Source organism: Falco biarmicus, chromosome 17 (genome assembly GCF_023638135.1).
Source record: "Falco biarmicus isolate bFalBia1 chromosome 17, bFalBia1.pri, whole genome shotgun sequence".
NCBI classification, from domain to species: Eukaryota; Metazoa; Chordata; class Aves; order Falconiformes; family Falconidae; genus Falco; species Falco biarmicus.
Window position 1 is genome coordinate 6,033,650 of NC_079304.1, and position 21,094 is coordinate 6,054,743.

The window sequence follows — 21,094 nt, forward strand, 5'->3', positions numbered from 1 at the left end:
GTCACACAAGATACTCTATTTATTAGGCTACCATTGTGAGAAGAAAGTTTATAGTGCAACTGCCAGGACAACAGGTTTTTATTATATAAGGCAAGACTGTTAAGACAGGATTTCCTCTGACCTATATAGACAGCCCACTGTCAGTAAGTCACGAATAGGAGTGCTCAGTCTCACCGCTAAGAATAAATAAAGCATTCAAAACAACAGGGAACATTTCGATTGCAAGAGAAAAGGATTCAGTTAAGTATCACCTCATTCATTCAGACATTTCATGTACAGGGTTGAGTACCTGTGTTGGTTTTTGTCCCCCTCCTCTAGCCAAGTAACAAGAGTATGAAATACATTTGGGAGCAAGAGGATCAGAAAAGGCTTTGTTCATCTATTAGATCACTAAGAAGCTGCCATGTTATAGCATCATAAGGTGGTTAGTTGATAACCAGTCTTTACAAACCAGAAACAGGCCTGCATCCTGCCCCCCAGCTATACTTCTTCAGATTACACTCACCCATTTGCTCTACAATTTCAGGTGGAAAAACTCGAGAAGCAAAAGCTCGCCGGAAAATGTCTGAGAATTCTTTGTCAAGGCCCCCAATGCCCATTTTCTCAAAATTCCAGTCTGGGTTGATGATTGACTGGCGATTCTCCTTGGTCTTTGATTTACCTTAAAAAAAAAAAAAAAGTTTCAAACATGTAGCACAGCAGAATTACAGCAAGTAGAAGTACAAACACCAAAACAGCTCTACCAGGTCAGACCCATGTCTAGCAAACTCAATGCTCAGTTGCAAACGTTAGCCGGGAGGATACACCAAGACAAGGATACAAGGGCAGCGTACCAAAGACTCAGCTTATTAAGTAAGCCGTTTTCCCAGCCTTCCAACCATCCAGTTCATTGATTTCTCAAGCCAGCGGTTGCTCCTAGGTATTTAAGAATCCACAGTAGATTTCTCTGCCACAAATTTACCCAGGTTCCCTTGGACCCATGTGAGCTTAGTACTCGGAGTGCCCTACAGCATCTAGCTCAGCACGTCTGCTACTGGCTGCACAACTGCACACCTCCTTTCATGTATCTCAGCCAGCTCCTACCAGCCTGTCATTTCATGTCCCCCACATCCTCTCAGTCTTCTCTATTCCTACTACATCCTTTGATGCCTGTAGACAGGCAGACTAGAACTGCATGCACTGTGGTTTGGTTGCATCTTAAATGCAGGTACAAAATCATGCTCCACTTTGTTAAAATTCCTGTATTAATAATGTGTAATAATTCTTAACAACCATGCTTAATAATTCTTAACAACAGGACTCAGGCTGCTACTGAACATGGGTCCAGCATTTCCTTGGAACTACCATACCTGGGATCTTGCACAAAACAGCAACCACTTTTGACCAGAGTTAGGAGTGTTCATCCTCCCACATATCAGTTTACATTTATTTATACCGAACATCCTCTGCCATTTTATTTTTTAGTCACTGAAGTCCATAAAAGCAAGCTTTGTCACCTGATTCAGTCTTTTTTCCACTTTATTCCATAATTACAATGAAAAGCAAAGGCCCCAGCACAGATTCATGTTCAAGTCCACTGGCACCCAATATTTACTTCTACCATTTCATCACTCACCCACTCATGCAAGGACCTTTTCTCTTACACATCTCTGTTTAGAGCCTTTTTAAAGAAACTTTGATAAAGAACTTTGCTGGAAGAGCTTTGAAAAACAAGCAGACTGTGTCAGCCCTTATGCCCGCGCTTTTTGATGCCCATAACAAACTCCGGTAGCATCATGAGGTAGGACTGCCCTTAAAGAACACAAGCTGACCCTTCCCAGTGTACCACCTTTATACAGGTATCCACTAATTTAATTCTTTGTTGCAGTTTCTGTTGATTCTTCTGTACAGATTTCAAGTTCAAAGATCTATACTCTCCAGACCTTCTCTAGAATCCTTTTAAAAACAGACAGCACATTTGCCATCCTGCAGTCCTCAGATACCAGAGCAATTTTAAGCAAAGTCACACAAAACAGTTACAAGGTCAGCTAGCTCCTTTACAGCTCAGAAGAATAAAAGCCAAGTCCTGGCAAACCACCACGCTCCATTTTGTCTGTCTGTTCCATAACCTCTTCTAGAGCTACTTCAAGTTCAGCCAGATCCCCTAAGCACAGGTTTTGCAGTCTCCATGAGATGTTGTAACCACACTCTTTTCCTTTTTGCTGACAAACCACATGCATTTTGGTCTTGCAGAGCTCCTTACTCCCTTTTCAGAGAAGCTTTAAAGTACTCGGGGTATTTAGGAAGTAGACAATAAGCATAAATGCTCCTATAAGAATACTGCTGGGAAGCTGTCAATTCCATGTAGTCTCACCTTCAGTTTATTCAAGGGAATTTATAAACAAGCACTGACAATTATTGGTTAGATTAACATTCCCAAATGGCTTTCAGCATCATCACTTTGCTTAGCTACCAAAGAAGCCAACAATAATATAAAAATCCAGAAAGAAAGCAGAGTCTGAAGATTATCCTTAACTCATGCAGAAATTGGATGTCTTGTATTTTCTTAAGACTTACACCGTGCTTTACAGGATTTTTTGTACAGGATTTACAGGACCATTATCTCCCCTAAAAAGCCAGTCATGGCAAACTACAACTGTGCATTTTGCTCATTTGTTCTACAATCTCTTCTAGAGATACCTCAAGTTGAGCCAGATGAGTTAGCATCTAGAAGTGCAATAAGTACACTGAACAAAGGTTCTTTGTTAGCTGAATTAGACTGCTGCTAATCCTGGTCTAAAACACACCCGGAATCAATCTCTCAATTCAGAGTGCAGCAAAACAAACAAGAACATGCCTTTAACTGACACGTTAGGGACAACACAGTAGCACGTATATAACATACTGCACTAATTCATAGTACCATGCAGGGTAGCAGCGAGCATTTCATTCACCGATGACTGTGTATTTATTATCTCATTGCTCCACGACAGTGTTTAAATCCCAGCACTGGGCCAGTGATGCTCCACTTCCTGCAGAGCTTAGCCTACATCCCCCCCTTCTGGCAGCACCCAAGCACGATAAAATTCTTGGAGATTGAATTAAAACATCATCCATTGGTTTTATAACATGTAATTTTATGCTAGTTATAAGAGACAGAATTGGTTTCATTTTTTTAATTATTACAATTCTTTTCTACTGGGGGGAAAAAAAAAAAAAAGGGTCTTTATTGAAGGCGGCACTACTTCACTTTTATCTCCTCTCTCAGAATTTAATTATTCAGGACTTCACAATTCTCCAGAGACTAACAAAGCACATTAAGTAGCTCTGCCTCAGATGATTAATAAAGCACCAATATGACACAAGTAAACTGAAGCCTAAGCAACTCTTTTGTCTTGTCTGCAGACAATGTAATTGAATCACAGTGAAGGATTCCTATTTCCAATCAATCAGCTCTCCCATAGGACCACTCCTCACACCTATACATGCTAGGAGGAAGATCACAGCTCATTACATGGCTTTGACTATCAACCAAGAAAAATATCACTGCTTGCTCTGATGCAATAAATTGGATTGTTAATACTCACCTCAAAATGTCCTATCGAGACACAGTAAAAATTAAATGGGCTGTAATCATGTAATCACAGGTATGAACTAATTTGCCCATGTGAATTTCATTTTGTGCTCTTAAAATCTGTATCTTTGTTCACAAATTACAGACATCTACAATTCAGCCTACAGACCTCTGGTGAGGTTTTTTTCAGTACAGATGACTGGCTGTGCTTTCAGATAAAAAGTTCCCCGTAAGATGCAAGGTATGCAGTTACACAACAGCCTCATGTCACCCCAGTTTTGGGGGCAACTGTAGCACACGAAGCAGACAACTACAGAACATGAAGTCACAGCTCTGCATTCAAGGGAATAGGGCACTTCAGAGCAGCATCAAAACTCAGCCTCTGCCGCAAGCTCCTGCAATGCTGAGTGAGTTTAATTGTACTTTCCTAAGTGGCTAGTACCCTCATATGTTTTATTTCTGTAACAAATACCCAAAGTGCTGAGCATTCACAGTCAAGCAGAGCTCTGCTTTGAAGCCTACTGCAAAAAAGGCAAGTATTAAAACTCAACTGAATGCTCATCTCAGCTGGCCAGATTCACTGAACCCCCCCACACCACAGTCTTCACCTACCACTTCTTATCTGCGGAAGAGCAGCAGCAAAAGGAGTTTCCCTAGGTCATGGGCTCTGAGAAGAGGGAGCAAAATAAGGAAGGAAGGGAGGTGTGGGGGAAGCGTGTCTCTTCAAGTACAGGACTTGAATCACACCCAGAAAAGAATGCCTAGAGCCTTATTACCAGCAAGGGAGGTATATGCATCTGTACACTCACTAAGTATCATCCACTTCATAACACTGATAAGAAAAGGAACAGCCAGACTAACAGGGTGTACACCTGTTCTGTAGGACAGCCACCATGGTCCCAGGGCACACACAAAGCCAGCTGCAGGGAAGGGGCCCTCACTGCCCGCTTCGTAGTCCCAGTTCCCATCGTTCAAGCTGGTAGTTCTATGGAACACACCCAATTCCTCCCCAGCCCTACACCACTTTCTTTCTAAATGAACGCATGGAGGACATATCAATTATTCCCTGATTTCCTGGCTAATAAAGTCTGAAATTGTACATAAAGATTTGTTTTGTTGAGGTTTTAGAAACTGTCTCTTTAAAAAAAGTTCAGTTTTGTTAATAAACTTGCTGTGTAAACAGTTAGAGCAAACACACCCAAGGAACCCCCTGTGCTGTCTTTTGCAGCTGTCATCAGTTTCTGAAGAGCAGGACTTTCAGAAGTCAAGAAAACTGAAGTGCTCTTCAGAAGCTGTCCTCTCCCCCTGAAGAATCGATCTCAGAGATGGAATTTTCAGAAATAAGTTTTGCACTCACTTTGACATTTTAGCTACACATTCAAAAAAGTTCTCCATTTCCTATTTCCCTGCTCTTTTGATTAAATTTAATTAAAGAGGTGTTGGCTTATAAGTACCCCTAAAAATACCATCTTCTGATGTTTAAAGTTAAAATATTTCAATGGTGCTGTCTTTTGTTGGATTTACTGGTCCATTGTGCCTTTATAATCCAGGCTCAGGAGTGCAAATTAACTTCACTCATCTAACTTGACTTGGTATTGCCAGAATCTCTCCAAGTCACACTCACCTTTTCTCCTCCTATCTCTGTCTCTGTATACTTTCAGATAACAACATGGTGATAGTCGTAGTACAGACACACACAGACCTGCTCTAGTACACTGGTCAGTTGTGGAGCTTCATACTGGGAGGACAGTGACTTTATTATAGAGTCCCTGATTAGAAGCAGCAAAGTCTGCTGGAGGGGTGGTGTCTTCTCAGTGCAGTGGTTTTCAAGAGAGCCCTGAGCACCTACAACCTGCTTTCTAAAGGCTGTGACAGGTTCCCAAGGGATCAAACACAGTCATCTGCTAGTTTAAACAGATACCTGGGAGACATTCTGACATGCAGTTTTCAATGGATTAGGTCAACTGATGTAACCAGAAAAACAAACTTTGAGGCATAAAGTCTCTGAGGCCAGAAAAGCACCAAACTTCAAGCCTTATTTATCTCTTTGGATACAGTGGCACTTACCGATCAGATTGAGAGAGGAGTTCTCAGCTTTTTCAAAGGCAACTTGACTGTTTCCCAGAACCAAACCAACCTCAATCTGCAAAAGGGAGGGAAACAAATAATTACATTAAGCTATTAGGCTCAACTTCACATTGCTCCTTAGGTATCTCCAAGCATATCTCAGAAGGCAAGAAACAGCAGCAAAAGCTCCACTACAAAAGTCACTGGGAAGAATATGAAATACCACACCTCCTCTCAAACTAACATCATTGAATACAGAAGCTCATCAGGTATATTATATTGGATTTTTAAAGTTGTTTAGTTCAAAACCAACTATTTCATTTCAGCAAGATCTAGCAAGTAAAAAAGAAAATAAAATCATGACCTTTCTACAGAAGAAAAAAATCAACACTGGACACATCTGGAAGACAAAAAGGCTTAAGAGAGGGTGTTTCCATGAATTACTACATAAAGAACAAAAGAGATTGTATCTTCCCCAGCTCTGCACTTCAACTCATGCAAGTCTAAGCTCCCAACCACACAAGCAGAGGAGACCATTAAACTCAAAACAATGCTCCTTATTTCTCTGAGGCAAAAGACACAGCCAGGTGAAACAAACGTGCAACTTCTCCAAATGCAAGTAACCCAAATTCCTCCTTGTAGCAAGATCTGGTCAGTACTTGAATCTCTGCAGTCCCTAAGGAACGAATGAATTCCTGTGAGCCTACCTTCTGCTTTTTGCTTGCTCCAGATTCTCCTTTGAGAATGCTGGGGTCCATAGCTTCCATGTCCTTTACCAACAGGCCAAAAAGTTTATCATTAAAGCTGAACACAAGCTGTGGAAAGAAATAACAGAAGATTTTAACTCATTGAAAAAACTAAAAAGGACTTGACAAGGCTACTAAGACATGAAAAGAAAGAGGCCTGACGCCTAAGTTTACCACCCAACAAATTCCACGTAGCTCTTAACCTGTAAAGGTCAGGTGAACTGAACAAGTGCTTTCCATGTCCCATATGTAAGAGTAACAGATTAAAAGCAGCAGAGCATGAAGTCAATTGGAAAAGAAAAAAAAAAAAAATCAAAGAAAAATTCTCCTTCCAAGAAAAGCTTCTCTTTTCCCGCTTTTTCGCCCTGGGTAAATGTTGAAACATGCTACTGAGAATTAATTAAAACTGGTGTTAATTTTGATCTTACATAGAAGGAAGACAGAAGTTGCTTCTCAAAATATTCCAGGAGCTGCCATGCTTACATCCGACCAGGCCACAATAGAGAGAGAACCCAGCTCCCTCAAGCCCTGAGATGGTCTTCACAAAGATAGGTAGATTTCTTTAGATAAGGAAAAGGTAGGTTTTAAACCACTCTCGGTGAAAGTCATGATGGTTCAACTTGTCAGAAAGAAACCATTCACAAAATAAACCACTTCTGCCCTATTAGCTGTCCTTTGCAGGCCATAGTCAGTACCTAGGTATTTTTCACTATTTTACGTCAGTGTAGTACAAGCATGCTCACGTTACTTAAGAACATCTCAGCCTTAAAAAACAAAACAGAAGCCACACCTGCTGGCCTACTGAGAAGGCCTGGCTGTTGAACTGCTGGATGAATTCAGCAGCCATCTTGTCTGTGTCATAGGGGTTGGAGTCAATGTTCTTCTTCTGCAGAAAATCTATCTCAATTGTCATTGTGCCGATACACTGCTTAGCCTTGTCAAAAGTGTATAAGGAAACTGTTAAAAGACAAAGAAACAGTGCACTTCAGAACAGCAAGGTCCCCCCACAATACATTAAACATACTGTAAGTCTGGCGGTACACGTTCTTTTATTCAGAATGGGTACTTAATAAAATTGAACATATTATTTCAATAGAGACACTTATTTCTTTTCCATCCATGTTCTACTACAAGATCAAAAACACAGCAAACATATCTCCACTGAAAATCCCTGCATTTCTCTAAAAATTCTAATAGTCTCCTTTAAAATAGCTCAAACACCATAAAAAGATTTGGAGGATGAGGACAATGAAAGCAAATTCACACGTGCTGTAGTATCACAATAGCTATATCTACATCTAAGGGTTTGGAGGACATGTCTTCAGAAAGTCCAAAAGCAAGTATTAAGAGTAGTCTTGCCCCAAAAAAATAATGGCAAGAGGTCATAATTTGATTTCTGTAGCAACAGACTGACTGACTAGCTCTTCTCCAGATTAGGTACCAGAAAGTAAGATTACCTGCAAATTCAAGTGCAGTAATACAATTTATCAGGCTTCTACAGCCCAGAAAGAGGCGTCAGCTACCCTTCCTCTCTGACACAGAGGAAACAGCCGCTACCCCAGAGGTGCACTTGAGCCTATCCTGACCTGCCCCAGGTTATGAAGGGGGAGGGGGGGGGCAGAAAGCAAGGTGGCACAGAAGGTACTTGACAGTCATTGGCAGCAGCACCTAATCCATGCAGGCCTCAAGTTTCATCATGTCAAAAGCAAGCGGCCACTTATGGTCATTGCTGCTGGAGGAAAGAGGCTAGAAAGGAAAGAGCCGCATGGCCCACAGCTTCAGGGACACTGCCTCAGCACAACTGATCAGAGGGACAGGATCTCACAAAGCAGACAGTCCTAATAATTAACAAACCAGACAGCAGCAAAGGACAGAGGCAGATGTGTCTCCAGAAGACTGAGGAACACTATAGGTTTGCTTTGAATCTAGAGAAGAAAGTCTGATCTGATACAGAAGTCACTGCTAAGGATAAAGCGGCAGGAGGTGAACAAAGGAAATGTACTTTATACATAACCGATTTCCTATCAAGCCTCTTGGCAGTACAACGGTTCCAGAACCTGCAGATTCCTGGGAAGAAGACACATCAAAACAAGCATCCAGCATGCTATGATACACAATTCATTCAAGTTAAGTGAGAAAAAGAAAGCCTGCCTGCTGCTTAAATTGTTGTCAGAAGACACACAGGTCATCACAGCATGCACATTTAACGTCCTTCCTGCTATAAGAACTGGCCACCTAGAGATGAGCTGTCAAAAAAAGATCTTTCAGAAAACAGGTATAAAGATGAAATGCTAAACCATGTCCTGAATTGAGGTATATCTACTATATCAACTAGTTCTTTCAAAAAGGGATATGGCAGCAGGGTTATCACATAAGCCATAGCTAATGAAGGAGGGACTTTGGCCCTGCAAAAGCAAAATGGGAGTTCTTCTTGCCTTACAGGTCACTTCAGGGTAGTTACTTCCTTTTACTTGCTTATTCTCAGAGGTTGGTCAAACAAAAGCTTCTGGAATGTCAGTCCCTGGATCTGGTCACATCACAGAACTGAGGTGTTAACTGACTACAAGTAGCCCCTGCATCAAGGACTGAAAGCTGGGGCATGCCTGGTAGAGAGGGCAACAGTAATGCACCAGTGGGGATGTAGTCCAGTAAGCAATATACAGCGCCAGCTTCAGAAGCCTGTAACATCCTAGAATCAGAGAGGCTAAGAAGGTAGCAGTGACCTTCCGCTGGGGAGAACACAGCTGAAGCAGCCAGTCCCCAGCTCCAGGTGTGCATCTCCAATTGTAACACAGGAGATGATGAAGCTGAACCACACTGAAGGCAAGACAACTGCATCCACTCAAGGCACTCGACCATTAAATGCAGCGGACCGCATTTAAAACTGACATTTTAAACATAGTTTTCACATTATTAGAGGAACAAGACAAAAAGAAAGCCCTGTTAAATCACTAGTTTTATGAATAATTCTCCCTACCTGTAGCATAGCTTCACAAATCCTTTATACTTAGCAGGGAGTCATATGACATTTAGTCACTCTGCATAAAATTACTGCATTATTTTTCTTAATACATGTTCCCACACAGTCAGTAAGTTTATAGCAAGGTCTACTACAAGTACAATCACAAATCTGCTCTAACTGCTAGTCATGCTGAATATTAGTGTTTCTTTTCCCAAATAACTTCAGTAATAAAAAGCATTTATCTAAGCCAGCTGGCACATGTTACTGATCAGCAACCAAAAAAGGGTGAGAAACTAATTTATCCGTCTCCTTCCCTCATTACAAGTTATTCTTCAGTTTAAATAACAAAACAAAATAAAGTCAGCCAGCAAAAAGACCTGGCTTCCAAGCAAGATCTGTGAGGCATCTAGTTGCGCAGAGGGACAAACAGACCCACTCTAGCTTGTCACGACAAAATCAGAGATCCACAAAGACATGCGACCACGCTCGAGTACTGGTTCATGCCCAGGGACTTGCCCAGATCAAAGGAGCTGGGAAAACAAACAGCCAAGGAGTGAGTTTCCCTAACAGTACCTCACACCCACAGCTGTACCACCTCTCAGTCTAGGTGCTCCTCACTTCTTGACACAGGATGCAGTCATCAGCTCTGCCAACAATCCTCAAATGACAGGAAAATCCCCTGAAATCAGTCAAGTAACTCAAATGGCAAAACAGTGGCCTAATGAACACTCTGCTCCACCTCAGTGACTGTAAGCCAGCCCACCACTAGAACAGACTTCAACACAGCAACCTTATCAAACAAGAGGATGAGATGGCTGCCCCCAGGTAATTCCTGATGGTCAGAAGAACAGACATGATCCATTACCTTGATCTGCTGTTGCAAAGAACATGGAGACCCTCCTATAACAAGCTTCTGCTAGGAGTTTGGTCAATACTCCAGAAGTTACAGACAGATTAAAGAGCAGCAACTACAGCTGACAATGATGCCAGTCATTCACAAACCAGAGATAACAGTGACAGACAGCATGAATAAATCAAAGACAGAGCATGCAAGCCGAGACACACACATCAGTCTCTTTGAACACTGGCAAAGGCTTGTCAGGCTGAATTAAGACTCGAAATTGGAATACAACCCTTCAAGCTGCACAAACTTGAGACAGCACCTCTTTCCCTTCATCATACTGCAGAATATTCTAGTCAGTTATTGGTGAAAACATCAGTGCTACTCAAAGCTCATCACTTCAGCTATCCAGAGCGTACTGCTGGCTTTTGGCAACTCTTAGCATGAAAACTTCCACATTCACAATACTCAAATTTAGATGTCAATAATAGTCTCACTGACAACAACTGTTTTCTGTTAGCTGGTAAGTGTTCTCCAACACCACAAGAACAGACTACCCAGGACATGTCACTTCAGCATGGAAACATGAAATTCAGCTGCTATAAACATATGCCATGCCCATGCTGCTGGCTCACTTACCATCTATCTCTTGTCCAATGGAAAGTCCAGCCCATTTTCTCTGTAAAAACAAGACAAAAACTTCAGAAAGCTTGTCCTTCAGTAGAACAAATGCCCGCTCAGAGTCAGCATCCTCACTCAGAAAAGCAGGCTCCCCCATGAGAACTTTAAGTAGCAGCAAAAAAGGGAAGAATGGGACCTTACAAAGACCCCCAAATTAACAGGAAACACTTCGTGACGTCCATGCATCCATAAGGTAAATACATATTTTGCGTAACACTGGTTGCAATTATCCAAGGCTTCAGGAAATACTGGAAGTTAAAACTCAGCATCAGGAATACTCAAATAAAACATTTATCTATCAGTAGCTGTAACATTTAGTACCATAGTCCCTTTTAACAGATAAGCAACCTACCTCGTTCCTTAGCAGAAGAGCTGTCCCAGCTTTACAACAGCTACTGGAAATCTACAAAAATCAACCCTAGACCATGAATGCATCTACTTTAACCCTGTGACATGGGTATCTCCTACTGATAACTGCTTTTCAGTTTGGGCATCACAAATCATAGCTAGACATACAGTTAACATAACATCCTCTTCACCCACTCATCCAGACAAATCTGATTTTGAACAACATGTCAAAAAGCCATTTTGGTGGCTATGCCAAGACATCTGTTCAGGAAAAAAAAAAAGAAGAGGCCTTGTGTTCACAGCATAGAGACTTGGCTTCTAGATCTGTTACCAGCAGGAAAACATCAAAGCATTAAATCAGTGATCACGATTGTTGCAGATTTATGTTATGTGACACACTGCGTAAGCCAGTTAAAGGCTACAAGATTGATTTTTCCATTTAGAAGTTAACTGTTTTAATTATTTATTCTAACCATCATTTAACATGTGATGGCTTAAGAAAGAGGAGACAAATTATTTAATATATTTTGTTGCACTTTTCATCTAAAAATACTAACAATGACTGACTACAGTCAATAAAACTTCTGGTAGGTCTTTAAAAGAGCAACACGGCAAAGAAAACCCTTAAAGTCAAGGGAAACCAGGGAACAAGAAAAATTCACAAGGCATAGCAGACACCACTTAGGCTTTTCTTTTTGAAATAGTTTGCTTCTGGTGGGTTTTTAAAAGGTTACAATTACACCTTTTCTAGTATCTTTATCCCACAACGAACTAAAAATAGATCTAAGCAATATCAGCAAGTGTGTTTCAGTTATAGCAAAAGTGTCCTTGAACTTTTCCTGCCAGTAATCAAATTTGCAGCATATATTTGTGCAGGCATCTCCCGCCAATTAGAAGTTATCTTCAGTCCTGACCCCAAAACAGATTTTGTTTATTCTATAGCAAAACGGTATGTCAAACCATATAGTACCTGGGGCAAGCTGAATGCGATGCTGCCAGGAACAACTGAGGAATGGGTTCTCAGCGTGAAAATGTATTTGTGGTTGGGAGAAGTCTTCACAACAACATGCCTAGAAGAGAGAACAGTATTTTATTTCGATAAATACCCAGGAGGATTTTGCATCGCTCCCAGTGCTGTGAGAATTCAAAAGAAACAAGCCAGCTTGTATCTGGTCCTATAAAGGAAAAAATAAAAAGCTTTAGACCTACACCATGATGCAGGCACACAGCAGTCTTTCACAGGAGTCCACCACCTTCAGTTATATAACATGATCTCAAAGCCCAGCTGAAAGACACTGTACTAATAATTATTATTTACATTTTTGCACCAGTAGCCTTTTACTTCAGGAATTGTACTATACAAATGTGAGAGAACCAAACCATAACCACGAAGACCAAGACTGCTGTATCTAAAAATCAACACTGGTTTTCACATCTCAAGCATCTCACACCAAAGCATCAGTATTTTATCCCAATACAAGCAGTATCCCCCAGCTGTGATTTCAACAAGAAATAGATGCAAAGCCTATACAAGAATCTTAATATATTGTTTAGAAGTTTGATTGCAGAAAAAAATGGAAGGGATTTCTGTATAGAAAGTAAAATCACACAGGTGCTGAGGCTGTTCCTCCTGTTTGCTACTTGACAGATCTTGGAACTCACAGACAGTATTTGAAGACCAGGAACACTTACAAAAACAGAACAATACAGTCAGAAGCAGACACAGCAACAATTCCATGTGCCTGTCTGCCACTCTCAGAAGCTAAGCTGTCAGGAACAAAGATACTCAACAGCTGCTTACAGTTATCCCCAGACTATGCCTGATAGCTCTTAACATGGGATAGGCAGATGACTTCTTGGCATAAGAAAGCAAAACAAAAGGAAGATGAGATTTGTGTGCACTGGTGGCAGGGGCGACGGTGGAACCAGGTTTCGCTTGTCTTCCCAACTGCCTGCAGTCTGCTCACAGGGTCTGTAAGGCCACCAGCTCATGTGGTGCTTGCCCCCCCCCCTCACTAACCCTCCTACCCGTTGTCAGAAACTAAGGGCTAGATGCACTATGCTAACAGCCAAGGCCCACACTCCCGGCCATCCACACTCCCTGGCAGTGGATGTATTACATGCACATATGCTCCATGTATTTTCCTTTGCATATGCACAGCAAATCCAACACCATCCAAAAGCAGATCTGCTGCACATGTATACATTGGCTACATCATGTATACATAACAGCTCAGACACATGGTAGGAAAGAACATATGGCCCTTAGACTAGAAGAAATGCATGGCCTGCGTAGCCAAAAACCACTAGACACCACTAGCTTTAGCCCAAACAGACAGGGAAGCTTGCAAAACCTTTCCCAGAACTGCTAGCACTCGATGGTATAGCAGGGTAAGAGAGCACTTTAAACGTACCACACAGTGATACATACCTCCTCTGTCAGGTGACCAGTGATCCGACTCTTCACTGGCCCTAAACCACCCATTAGCTGCCTAAAACCCCAGCTATAGGGACACACACCCTTCCTTTTAACTACAAGCTGGTCAGCCTCACCTTAGTCCCTAGGAAAGTGATGGAGCAACTAATCCTGGAAGCCAAACATATTAAGGGAAAGTGACTGGGAGTAGTCAGCATGGATTTACAAAGGAATAACAAGCCTGACCAACACGATAGCTTCCTACGATAAAATGGCAAGCATGTGGAGCTGGAAAGTGACTTTGCAGAAAAAAACTGGGATCCTGATGGACAATGAGTCAAACATGAGCCGGCAATGTGCTTTTGCAGCAGAGGTGGCCAACAACATCTCTCGCTGTATTAGGAAGAGCACTGCCAGCAGGGCAGGGTAGATGGATCCTTCCCAGACTGAATTAATTTTAAAGGACTGTTTAACTTTAAACTGAGTAGTAGATAAAATAGGGAAGCTGTCCAGGAAGCCAGGATTGAAATCAGGAGATTTCCGGCACAGAGTGTATCAGCCTGAGTAATTCAAATTAGTATCAAAACAACCAGAAAGAAAGGTATCACATTGCAGTGTTAGATAAGCATGCCTGCAGGCAAAATACAAGTTCCAGCTATGCTACTGCAATACCTCACCAAGAAATACACTTGATGACAAATAACACCCTACTAGAAGCAGTTCATCAGACACTAAAAGACCCAAGATTAAAGCTCCTTAAGACCGAGATGGATCCTGAGCAGTGCACCAAGTTTGGCTCGAAACACAACAGCAGCTACATACACATTCAGCATCTCTGCAGGAAGAAACAAACTCCACTACTGTTGGGTTTCACTTAAAATAAGTGAAATACAAGAAAATGAGGAAACCTGGTAAAAATACTGTGGGGGTGGGGTGGGGGCTGTATCCACAAAGATTTAATACAAATTAGAGCTAACATTTCCAGCAAACCAGAAAGACAGCAGAGCCCAACATCAGGCAAATACATGCCAGGAAGAAAAAACAAAACACGGCAAGAAAAAAAAAATAGCTTTCTGAAAGAAATCTCTAGCCAAGTGAGAATATTAGGAAAGGTCAAATCCTGACAGGTTCTTTGAGAAAAATCTGCAAAAGGCACAGGGACAACCATGTTTCTTCTCAAAGACAGCAGGGGCAGTTTCCAACAGGCTGTAAACAACCTAAGTATTAAGAATGTTCAAAATAAGGCAACAGCAGGAAAAACTAACTGCATTTTCCTACATTGATGTTCACTAGGAAGGAGCTTGGAGAGTTCACGGAGACACATGGGGGAAATCTTAGCCTCATTAACAGCTTCTCCTTACAAGTGAACAAAAGGAACAATGAGTCACCAGGGCCAGATATCTCCCAAGAGCTCTAACAGATGAAACTACTGCTCTAATGCATGTGTAAAGCCCTGCCTTAAACTATGAGAACCATAACGTGGCTGGCATGCCAGTTCTTAAGAAGGGCTCCAGACTGGGCCCAGGAAACTGACTGTTGGCAAGTCTGCTGGCCAGGCTGACCAAACCAACAGAAATTATAATAGGTGGTATTAACCTGTGCATCCATTAGTCTTTATGTTAGTGAAGAAAGAATATGTAAATTACTCTCTCCCTTACAAAAGCTATATCTATATAAAGGTGCCAGTAAGCATCTGAAATATATGGGCAGACATTCCTCTGGTGCATGTTTGGAAACCTGTGTAAATTATTCAGCAAGGCTCCTCAAGGGCTCTTCGGATAACTAAGCTGGCACAAGATAAGATGGTCTTCCCATATAAAAGGCAGGAATAAAAGGTAGAATAATTAGTCAGTTCTCAACATTAAACAACATTGCAATAATCTGTCCTGCCTTCCTTCCAGATTGTTGTCCCCTTAGCTGCCTCAGTGTTTTCAGCACCTGTTTCTTGAAAATACACTGGGAGTCCTCAAGATAGAAGTATGTCACAAGAAGATGGCATAACTTATCAAACCACCACAGTACCATAATAACGCACTTCATCCCATGAACTCATGCGTCACAGAATGGTGACTCATACTTGTCCAACTTACAGTATGCAGAAAATGAAGCATGAAAAGATCTATAGTAACATCCTGGGGATAAACCTTCCCAATGACACAAGGTCAAACTCCCATCTCTAAACTGTGAGCACTAAATGGAAGTCTTAAAGTCCTTTGTATAACCTACCAAAAAAATATTCTGTGCAGCCAGCCATGATTAGGATGATACAAACCAAATCTGCTGACTGTGTGCAATTACAGCAGCAGATCATAAGGATGGTCTTTCTCAGTATATCTGCAATGCAGCAAAATGACTACATCCTTCAGTAGTAGCTGAGTATCTATCTGTACTCTAGTCTTACACTTTGCAAAGCGATTTATAGCATCTGCTCACAACCAAACGTATGCTGCTTTCTCTATGAGCCCCAATTCCTAGAAATAAGCAGCCCTCTTGGGTAGAATCAGTACAGTCAGAATCATGTCCATCCTGTTTACCAGGCAAGTCTTGGGATCTTGCATCCTGCACGCTTCCATAAATGCAATGAAAGAGGGTTCTCAAAGTGAAAGGAAAGCAGCCAGCTGCTGCAGGTTTGGAAGCTGGGTCCCTCCAGGACGTTCATATTTGAGGAAATTAACATTTTTATAATGCATGAGGTACAATGCTCAGTTCAGATATTTTTGTAACTCATTTATTTTGAGAAAAAAAAAAAAAAATCTACCTGGAGAAAAGCACCATTTGAAGAGATCACCCTGTCCAAGAAGATACTTTTGCCTGCTTCTGACTCTAAAAGTTGTTCTTGGTTGGGCGCGGGGGGGGGGGGGGGGGGGGGGGGGGGGGGAAGGAGCTGTTTTGTTTTGGTATTTTATAATGAAGTTGCGCTTGTGAAATCACAGTTCAGCTAATGACTAACGGGCCAGGACAGCTCCCCAGGGTACCAGCACAGCAGACTGACAGCCCAAAAAGTGGCAAGCCTTAAACCACATAACTCCCTTGTTCCCTGCATTTCTGAGCCACTTGGCTCTCCATCCTTAGCAGAATTCATTTGGGCCAGGTATTTTATGCTAAGGCCCTAAGTGTATCATTCAGCATCTTTTTTAAACACTTTTTCCGATTTTTCAAACCCAAGCTCTTCCACCTTCTGCTGCATGTGATACTCTCTGCTGAAATTAATTACTTCTGTCTACAGTCTACATATTGAAATCTTTTTAAGAGAGCCACCATACAGTCACAGTAAAGCAAGGAAACTAATTATTTGAATTGGCTTCTTTTAATACAAAGCCCTTCTGTGTGGATTGAGCTGAAAAATTAATGTGTTTTCTACCTTTCTCACAAATGTAAAACCCAGAGTCAGCTTCTATCAGTCACCCTAGAACTGTAATTAAAGAATCCAAATTGTTGTGCCCACTCTCTGGTTGCCTTCCGCTTTTGTTCTTGTGCATGAAAAAACCCAGTACAAGAGAGAACTTCTACCGCCTCTGCTCAGCACTCCAGTATCATGAGAAAGTGAGAAGATGCCCTTAGTAACGCAACTAAATGATAAAAATCTGTTTGAAATAGATCAAATATTCTAACTATGTAACAGGAACAATAGCAAAAACAAGAAAGATCAAAAAAGGCCTGAAGTTCTTCATTAAAATAGTGATTATGATTAGTTAAGCAGATCCAGTTCCCAACGAAGAAATGCTTCAGAGAAAAATTTACCATTTTTTTAACATCTCCAGCTCTGAGAAAGAGGCACATTTGCAGTTTTGGTCTTTAAAGATGCAGAAGTTCTGTTAATTAACCTACTGTACTCACTTTCCCAAATCTGAAATTTCATTCCACCTCCATTCAGATTTTGAAAACAATTCCTTTTTGGTTAAAAGTTGAAAGAGCAACAGTGCACACTTACTGCCCAGACTGGAAGTCCTTCTCATTCACCACAGCACAGTTGGTTAACGACAGTTCATCAGTGGGACATCTTGCTGCTTGCATAGACTAGGAGAAAGAAAGAGGGAAAAACTGTCAAATAAAATTCTATTTTTCTTTTACTAAGCCAAGCCTCAAAACTCAAAAATCCACAGCACACTGACATACTCTGAGGGCACAGTCCACTGGCACTGACACGCCCCTCTTCCTCACCAAGGTTTTTCCAAATGTTCCTACATGTCACAGATATTTGTAACCAAAAGCTCTGCATTTTGTGGGTACAGGATACGCTGTGCTTCCTAGCACACCTACAAAAAATACTTCAAAATTACCTAGGAAAAAAGAACTGTTAACTTGCTAGTGAACCTTGGTGTTCATGCAACTTCCCTGAACCCTGCCACAAGCCAGCAGGTAGCAAAACATTCAGTGGAAGGCATCTCTTGCCAAGAAACAAGACACTGGGATATTTCGAAAGCTGGTAAGGCACAGCAGCCTAGAGACAGACCAGTTTCACCACAACCCCAGGTAACTCTCTCTCCTAATGCTGTGCTGGGTTAGAGAGACTACGTGGGGAAAAGAGGGTGGAATGAAAATGTTACCTTTCCTCTTCCCTGACATTACTCAGAAAACTGAAATTTCAGCACATCCATTCTGGATATAAATACTTCAGACAACGTAGTACAGGGCAGCACTGAAAGTCCACAGGAAGGTATAATTTTTAGCCCACTGCTATCCAACCATGCAGAATCTCTCTATAAAACTTCTCAAAAGTATGACAACACAAATAGTATTTCCTACTCTATAGGAAACATCACGCATCAGTAACAAACAGAAGGAAATTAAGTTAAACAGTTCCAGCCTATTGCTTTTAAAAAGATTACTGCAACAAATTTTGTGGGGGTGTCGTACCTCCTCCTTTTTTTACCCTGAAGTCAAAGAAGCAATCCCATTTCAACAATATCTGTTCAGGTTTTTTCCTCTCCAATATTACTTATGAATCAGCAGCTAAAATAACCAAATACCACCACTCTCAGCCCAGGCTACCCCATCCTCACTACAAGGCAGCATGTAGCATACAGAGGGAGTGTGGCAAAAGAACCCCTGCACCATCCTACATCCCCAACCCTATTTGCTTCTACAGAATTATTCCACAAAACAATGGTTGAAAGATGAAAATCAGGCTCAAAATGCCTATTCCATCCTTTCCTCCACTTCCAGATACCATTAGCTATAGGATGAAAAAATTTAATCTGGAGAAAAGCTAAACTTCACCCCTCAGGATGTCATTTTCAGAATCAAAGCACAACTATTTTCTTCTTCAGATACAAATTTGCAGGCAGTGCAACAGAAACTATTTGTCAGTGTCACCTATTGCTAAAAGCAATTCAGAATGGATTTTCTCTTAAGACGCCCTTAAATCCCAGCAACAAGAAAAGGAAACGCACTGATCCCAACACACAGATCTAGACAATTTCCCAAGAGTTAACATCCTGCTCAGCTTTTCCTGCCCTACACCTCTGGGCCATCTGAGAAAAATATCAGAGAAAATTCATTTCCCCACGGACTGAAGCAAGCTTGCCCTATAGCTCAAATCAACTTAAGTCATAATGTAATTCTTCCAGAGTACTTGGTATTTAGAAAAGGACTAATTTTTACTAATTTTACTAATTTTTAGAAAAGGAGTTATTTTTACTGAATAATGCTCAATTGTCCTTGACATATGTAACAACAGAAAATAATTCCATTTTTAGCCTTGAAACAGATTTATCTACCTGAATCTGAAGTGCAATAAGAGCCTCAAATATTCTCGTAATAAAAAATATATGACCATCAGTGGACTTCTGAAATACCCAACCTGCCTGTTAAGGTTGACCAACTTTGGGCACTTCACACAAAAAAGCATTCACCATTTCACCACCATTTCTCCTTCCATTTGTGAGGGGACTATTTTGTGAAGGGCATGCCCTGATAAAACGCATTAGGTAGGATATTTCCGGAGAAAACTGAACACAGAGCTCCTGGATTAAGCCTTTTTACAGCACTAGTCCTCAACTGCATTTTTAATCCTTACTGACAAACTGCTTGCTACATGTTAACAGCAAGCACTTCGCAAAGTTACCATTCTTCTGTGTTACTCCTGTCTGCATTTGGGAACATGCGAGTTTTGCTTTAAGGAAATGCATAAATATAAAGGAATGCATTTCAAATCCAGCACCAAGTGCTCCCTTTGCAAGTTCCACAACACGACAGACACGTGGCAAAACATCCTTGAGCATCTGACACGTGATATAACGCAGCTGCCTCTGCAGTGGTATCAGCGCGGACTGTGCTAGCCATCTCATAGCCCGGCTTAGTCTCCTTCTGGGGCGCCTGGCAGAAGACCATTTCTCCCTTGGCAATGACCAACATTTCAGACTGCATTTATAATCTACACTGTGCTCCCAACTCTCCAGTACATGCCCTACTCAAGCTCCAAGAATTTGCAGAACTTTGATACGTTATCAATATACAGAAGTGTTTTTAAGATAACACAGCTTGTGCTAGAAAAGGGTGTCACTCAATGGATGCAAGTTTTCGTGAGTGTACGGGGGATAATTTGAGAAAATCTGGTCATGTAGAGATAATGATTAGACTGGGAAGCACCCAGACAGCAATGAGGAACACACTGCACTAGTGATTCGCAGGGGCTTCGTGTTACCTCCCCTCTCCTCACCACAGTGGTCGTATCCCCAGAAGTACTGCACACAGGGCTTCTTGTCTGCCTGTCAATCAACCGAGCTGCCAAGGCAAGGACGTTGGCATTGGCTGCTCCTCCTGAGTACATTTTTCTGGCATAAATGCAGCAGTCGAGAGCTGTAACATGAGCCACCGAAGCCTAGAGGGCTCTCATATGCCAGTGGTAGCACTCTCAAGGAACGCTTTAAGGTCTTGCATTTTGGGTTCCAGCTTCCCAGGACACCTGCACAAGGACTCCCAAAAGCCTGCACCCTCTCTGCCACACAACACCCTTGCTGCCTGCCCTTGCACACCATACTTGGGGAACAGAGGAAGCAAAATCCTTAAAGAGTATTTCTAAGAAACCTTCAAGTATATTTACACAAGCTAATTTTAAGTTTACTAGTAGGTTACTGCTAGCAACTAGGCAAGGCAACATAAAGCTCAGCTCTAACAAAACACCAGAGCAGATCTTGCAGCTGACAGTGAATGCCATCTGCTGCTGTCAATACTAGTTTGAAGGTGACCCATACACATCTTCACAGGCTGCAGTTATGCCCGTGTCCACAATATAGATAGGTATATTAGGCTTAAAGTAGCAAAAGAACTCTTCCCTGCCTCCAGTTATTGTTGTGGTTAGCGGAAGGAGACTCCACATCTGAGACAGTGCCTTCATTCTAAAGCATCCCCAGCTACAGGCATCCATTGTCAGCCATGCAGTGTCCACTACCAGATCCACATCTACACAGAGGTCTAACCAATATTCCTCCTGTTTACCGAGAGAAAAAAAATGAGACCGCATGATGCGTTGATAAAT

At 41.7% G+C, this 21,094-nt stretch overlaps 1 protein-coding gene across 6 annotated transcripts in view; it reads right to left on the minus strand.

Annotated features, from left to right (window-relative positions):
* NSF (N-ethylmaleimide sensitive factor, vesicle fusing ATPase) overlaps positions 1 to 21,094 on the minus strand; it is a 75,217-nt gene that overhangs the window by 44,390 nt on the left and 9,733 nt on the right. For all 6 annotated transcript variants that reach the window (XM_056362314.1, XM_056362317.1, XM_056362316.1 and 3 more), the window contains exons 2-8: positions 17,546 to 17,631; positions 12,169 to 12,268; positions 10,809 to 10,848; positions 7,157 to 7,323; positions 6,328 to 6,435; positions 5,621 to 5,696; positions 506 to 661 (exon numbers count right to left, since the gene is read on the minus strand). In XM_056362314.1, coding sequence (XP_056218289.1) covers positions 506 to 661; positions 5,621 to 5,696; positions 6,328 to 6,435; positions 7,157 to 7,323; positions 10,809 to 10,848; positions 12,169 to 12,268; positions 17,546 to 17,631 — 733 coding nt within the window. The remainder of the gene's footprint in view (positions 1 to 505; positions 662 to 5,620; positions 5,697 to 6,327; positions 6,436 to 7,156; positions 7,324 to 10,808; positions 10,849 to 12,168; positions 12,269 to 17,545; positions 17,632 to 21,094) is intronic.